The sequence below is a fragment of the Arachis duranensis genome, chromosome 3, assembly GCF_000817695.3.
Source record: "Arachis duranensis cultivar V14167 chromosome 3, aradu.V14167.gnm2.J7QH, whole genome shotgun sequence".
NCBI classification, from domain to species: domain Eukaryota; kingdom Viridiplantae; phylum Streptophyta; class Magnoliopsida; order Fabales; family Fabaceae; genus Arachis; species Arachis duranensis.
In genome coordinates, this window is record NC_029774.3 from 129711931 (window position 1) to 129718337 (window position 6407).

The 6407-nt window shown below is 36.5% G+C and overlaps 2 protein-coding genes across 2 annotated transcripts in view; one reads left to right on the forward strand and one right to left on the reverse strand.

Annotated features, from left to right (window-relative positions):
- Nucleotides 1–6324, reverse strand: part of LOC107481781 (calmodulin-binding transcription activator 2) — a 7705-nt gene extending 1381 nt beyond the window's left edge. The window contains 12 exon segments of the mRNA XM_016102091.3: nt 76–661; nt 1030–1533; nt 1535–1698; nt 2208–2741; nt 2886–3181; nt 3326–3445; nt 3558–3735; nt 4049–4091; nt 4403–4491; nt 4575–4690; nt 4772–4891; nt 6135–6324. Coding sequence (XP_015957577.1) covers nt 76–661; nt 1030–1533; nt 1535–1698; nt 2208–2741; nt 2886–3181; nt 3326–3445; nt 3558–3735; nt 4049–4091; nt 4403–4491; nt 4575–4690; nt 4772–4891; nt 6135–6177 — 2793 coding nt within the window. The 5' untranslated portion in view covers nt 6178–6324.
- LOC107481782 (tobamovirus multiplication protein 1) overlaps nt 1–6407 on the forward strand; it is a 49114-nt gene that overhangs the window by 6239 nt on the left and 36468 nt on the right. The gene's annotated exons all lie outside the window — the stretch shown is intronic.

The following is a 6407-nucleotide window of genomic DNA, read 5'->3' on the forward strand; positions in this document are numbered from 1 at the left end:
CAACATCTAGAATATCCAGTGTACTCAAGAGAATATATGAAAAGACAAATCAAGAATGAGAGCAGAACAATTAACCTGGATTTTGACAACTCTTTGGCGAATGATCAGGAATTCTTTTCTCTTCTTCCAACCACGAAATTTTTTCTGAATTTGTATTGCAGCAGCATTCACTAAACCCTCTCCTTGTCCAGATTTGCAAGCCCTAGAAGCTATAAAGGAAAGAACCTGTTGATCTGACAATCCAAACTCATCATCGTCTTCACACTGAGCTAACTGCTTCCTCTGAAATGACTGCATCCTAAATACTTGATGTATGCGATCGGCGGCTTGTGTAGCATTACGGACAGCAGAAAGAGAATCCTTAAGGCAGAGAGTATCCGATACATCACCATAAAGTAGAGGTGTTGCACTTCGCTCCGAAGCTGTCTGCACTGCTTTCCCACCTAAAGTTTTATTCCTACCATCTTCACTTGGATCATCCATTGTAAGTGACGCAAGGTGGCTAGTTAATAATGACTCTCCAAGAAAACCAGAGATTCCTTTATGTCCATTGCTAGAAGCAAGATCAGCAGCTGTTCTACCAGAAGGAAATGCTGGACTTGGATCTGTCAATGCTCCAGCTGCTGCACCCATGGAGACAAGGACAGCAACTGTTCGCTCTCTGAGCACCGGACAAAAAATTACATAAAGATGTGTTATGCTGAATGAACATATATTTTGCAATACTTTTGAGAAGTACTACTATGGAGTTTTTACTAATACTGACAGCATAACAGTATATAGAGATTAGAAAGATCAATTGACCACAGCAGTTGCAGTAAAAAAAAAAAAAAACGTGAATGAACTTGTGATGTTTAGCATAAAAGATGTTTAAATATGAAGGGGAAAATTATGGCCAATCAAGCAGTTTCCAGAACTCTATCAAAAAGGAATAATCAAGGTATTAAAAGAAACGTTTACGCAAAGTAGTAGTTGCAACATATGCACAATCAACTCAAATCAACAAAGAAAACAATGTTGATCCCTTACCTGCCACAGGATGCAGCCCAATGTAAAGCTGTCCATCCATTCACATCACGGAAGTTGATATTAACCCCAGCAGTTATAACTGGAGTTATTGCCCAATCATAACCAAGAGCAGCAACTAAATGTAACACACCCTGACCATCCTTGTCTAATACATTTGGCCCTTTACCACCTTCAGTTACCTTGTGAAGAAGCCATGAGTAGAGCTTCTCTTTAATCTTCCTGTGAAACACATGCTCCTCCAATTTGTGTTGTGATACACTCAACCCTGCAGTTGCCTCTTCCTTATGTGAATATTCCTCTTCCTCTTTAAGTGAGATGAGCTTAAAAATTAAGTTTCTTGTCTCCATATAACCCTCAAAATCTTGATTAGTAGATAGCACTGATTTCGAAGAAAGTAACTCATCAAGTCGCAAATGAAGCATCATTTCAGTTGAACTGTAGAAAAAATCTGCAAAATCTACATTCCTAGCAAATCCCTCTCTGAACTCAAATTCCCTCACTTCATGTTACATAGAAAGGAACCCGTCCAACCTTATGAGGTGGAGCCTGGCAACACAGAATTCCATTAGTTAAAACCTCAGCAGGGACCTCCACTTCCCCAAACATACAGGACCAGTGACAGGCTTCCACCTCCAGTTGACTCTTCAAAAATGCTCCAATAATCAACACCTGTGTGATAACAAATAGGATAGGATGTAATCAAACTACAGGTGCCTTATTTACACTTATATTTAAGCAAAGAACAAGGAAAAGGAGTAAATATAACCAGTAGTTTCTTGGCAGGAAAGAGTAAAACCATTCTTCACATATAATAAAGTACTATAGCAGACAGCAAATTAACATATACATCATAGAATACAAGAAAGGAGTAACAGAGGAGGAGATATGGCACGGAAAACATCCAAAAACAAAAGCACGTAAGACAGGGTCAGTTGATATCACATGCAAATAAAAAATGTGTTGGAAAAAAATTCAAAAAAAGATTTTTAAAAAATCAATCAAATCTTCATTTATCATATTTTTAGCACAGAACACACAAGAAATATATTAGAGCCAACAATAATTGGCTAAAAAAGTAGTTATATATCTCTGACTAAATCTCAAATCAATGTCACCTTTGTGGTCTCTTTCTTATTGAAAGAATTAACTGACATGATAAGTTGATAACTAACAAGTACCTCAATCTCGGAATCTGCATAAGCCCATTTAGGTGAAAAATCACTTATGCTGAACAGCTGATCTTGGGATAAGGACAGGTTCAATGATGTATCATCTATTACATGCCCACACTCATCTGTGCTCCATGAAATACCAGGGGAAGACTGCAGATGCAGATCATCCACCTCTCCAAGTTCTTTAGTAATCCACCTTGAGAAGCTATCAACCTTCTTCAGGTTCTCCTCTCCATCAAGTAATGCATGCTTTGCATTCAAGGAATAGCCAGTACTATCCTCCCGAGGAAGTTCATATTCACTGTCGGATCTTGGTGCATGCTGAGATTGTGCATCTGTAGACTGCTTTGGGAACTTCTGTTGCACAGGTTGCTCTTTTAGCTCTCCATTAGAAGTGAACAAGTCAGGGCAAATCTCTGGAATTGCATTATCAGTTTCACTCCCAAATAAAGCCATGCTATAATCAGATTCAAATTCCAAACCCAACGATTCGGTTAGGCTCCATCTTGGCAAAGGTCCAGTATTCTCATCAAAAGTAATCTGATAAACAATTAAAGTAGCATATGCACGTGTTATACATTGCTGACAAAATCTAAACTACTCATCTATGTCCTGAGAACTGCAATTTAACACAAGCAGCAATGCAATTTTATCAGAAGATTGCATGTAAGGAGGAGTGAGTACCTGCCAATTTGACTGGGTAGACTGAGAACCCCTTGAGTCCTCATTGAGGCCACTTTTAGATCCGTAGAGATTCTCAGGAACAGCTTTTTCTTGTTCAAGGGTGCTTCCCATTGAACCGGATGAAATGGAAGAACAAGGTGTATACAATCCAACAGATTGCTCTGTGATAGTGTCCCTTAATGGCATGACATGTGATTTTTGGTCCTCAATGTAAGCAGTAATACCTAATCTAGATGTATCCCCTTGGACATGTGGAATGTAGTCTGTTACAGAAATTGTTGATTGTCCATGATCACCTGAAATATTTTATGAATACACAATAGAGATTCCCAAAAAAGCTTACAAGTCGAGACTTTGACTTTCTTATTAACATTAGGCGCGGAACTTAAGTTAGAAGATAATCAATGCAAAACAAATTGAAGAAAGGAAGACAAGTTAACCTGAAATGGGAAGCATAAAATATGATCTATTTGAACAAGTATCAATGCTATCCATTGCCTGACCACTCCCCAAAGAGTTGCCAAACGAGTGCATTCCAGAACTTGCTTGACGAATATCCTCTGGTATGAAATTTGATCAAAGCTTTTAAATGGTAAACAATGAGCCATGGACCAAACTCCAATGCAGAAAAAAAATGTAACAGTACATCAAGATATTTAAAGCCTTGATTACCAGAATCAGCATCTTCACATAATGACGTCAAAGTGCTAGTCGGACTCATGGAATCTGTACTTCGAGAAGGCATGCTGTTATAACTTGTGGGGAAGCCAGATAACACAGAACTGCCCTTCTGGGATTCTGACATAGCCTCATCTGTATCAATATTTCTACCGATATTGGTCTTGTTAACCTAAAAAAAAAGGAAATTAAAATAATAAAGGACCCACAAAATATCAATTAATCCAAAAATTGAGTCAATACCAGCTTTACAAAATTAAGAAATAATATTACGTCAATAAAATATTATTTTTAAGACTCTTTGGTAAAGATATATTAGCAAAAAAATTATCTACTCCTAAAACTGACGCAGGTTAAAAAGGGGGTGGGGTGCAGGGGAACTTATAACAAAACAAAACAAAATTACCAACAGCAATAACAACAGCATCTCTCTCAGCCACACACACAAATAAGGAGGAGGGAGAAGTACAAGAAGAAGAAAATACCTTAACATCCAAATAGTGGACAAATACTATATGCATCATATCCCTGCAAGCAAACAAATTAATCATAACATTGTACCTGATTTTAAAGAAAAATAATATTTACTTAAGCAGAACTATATTGAAATCTGAAAACTAAAAGAATTTCTAAGAAACAGAAACAGAAATTAAATGTGCAAGTGTATATTACTATATTCACTATCAACAAATCTTTTCAAGATTAATTACAAATGCAACAATGTAATACTTAGAAAGAAAACCGAGCCAGCAACTGCCATGGAAAATATTGATGTACTTTAGTTTCAACATATCAATTCTAGTAAAATATTTTATAATAAATAAATAATTCATACTCACTGTTCAAGCATCCAATAGCTACGCCTCTGAAAATTTTCATTTTCTTCTCCGTGGGCATAGTAGCAGTGTAACACATCAACACTTCCCACCTAAATTTGTAAGCAAATAAATAAATTCCCTCTTACAAAAACTTTATCAATCACAAACTCGAAACAAAAGTATGTTTACTAACCTTCAACTTTTCATGAGCTTCCTTCACAGTCTTTCCATCCTTTTTCTTTCTCCAATTATGTCCATCCTTTCTGAAGTATCTCAAAACCTTCCGATCAAAAAGAAAAAGCGAACCACCTGCAATCACCACACATGTGTTAAGTACATGTGATGAGAATTTAGCAATAAATTTATGAGCAACACATTTTAGAACCATACTTGGTGGCCTGTTTGGTGGTTCTGATGTGATATGAAACATACGATAGTTACGAAGAATTTCACATATTTCTGCAGGGCGCAACCACCGATGCTGTGCTTCAAACTGCAGTTGCTGAAGATCTGCAAATTGATAAATGATATAATATGACATTCAGCTAAGTATCTTTTTGAATACTAGATTAATGACATACAAGGGCAACGATTAACCAGAGAGGTTACATGCATTAGTAAGAAAATATTTAGGTTCTATTTTTATTTTCATTCCTTTTAAGAAAAAAACTGTCTCGCATGTATAAGAAATCTAACATTCAATATTCATGCTATAAAACACCTGTACGAGACATGATGTGGACTGGTGCTACTAATTTAAAATTCCAATATGTGCTTCATATCCTATATTTCGCAACAAATGTATCATTGCCACTTTGAGTTAAAAATGGTAATCTGCATGGATTTATTATTGATGCATTCGTATTAGGGGATAGGAACTGATAACAGATGAAGCACTATAGCCTACAATTTGGGTGAAAGTGCTGAAAGTTGACATCTCAACTACAAAATCCATTTCAACACTAAAAAAGAAAAATAATGAAAGAAGGAGCAAGCCTGCTGGAAATTAATCATCAAGAAAACTAATAAAAAGCAATAAAGCGGAAATTTTCTCCGAAATATTCAAAGGGGAGTTTATATCTTGCCATGTAAAACTTCTGTGAACCACATAAATTGCTGTGCATTTGTTTGTTCTTTATTCTACTTTTCATTTGTTTTCTTGATTCTATATTGGCACAAATATTCCAACCTAACAATGCCCTCAGCAGCAGTGCTCTATACAATTTTTTCTTTTTTAATCAACACGACCCAGCCAGCTAGAAAATCAGATGCTCAATGTAGCAGAATTTCTTAGACAACATAGATTTTTTCCCCAAAAGAGACACAGAACTACAGAAGCCTGTCTGCCAATTAGCATAGACTATCCCAATTCTTCCACAAAAATAATAGCTTTCTTCGGCGGATACTCAATGAAACCTACCTCTGCTACTGCCAGACATAGTGGCACAAATGGCATCAATGACGCCTGTTCTCTTCTTTCTTCAATTTTCAAGATACTAAACCCAACTGAACTAACACATTCAAGAAACAAAAAGACACCAACTTCTACAGAAAGCTACAGTGACGGACAATGGTAAAACAACAAACCAAAATAGCCGAAACTTCATGAAGCTGCATAAAGCGGCAGGAAAATGAACAGAAATTACAGGATTCAACAATTCCACAAATCGTAAAATAGATATCAATATAAGATATAATTTAAAAACAACAAAAAAAACCAATCATGCTATCAATCAATGACGAGAAATCTGACCTAATCGAGGACCAAGTCCAAAAGAGGAAGAACGCTCCGCCATGTCGAAGTGTCAAGAATCAGCTAGAGACCCACGCGGTGAGAGAAATAAGAACGAGAGTGTATCTTTGAATGAATTTCAGCGAAAGAAAGAGATTTTCTTCTTAGTGTCCGTCTGTCTGCGCTTTTTTGCTCTTTCCAGTCAGCTTCTTCTGCACCTTGCTTTCTCTCTCACTGACGTAGAAAAATTTATAACCCAAAATACGCACGTGTTTTTTTTTTTTTTTTCTCAGA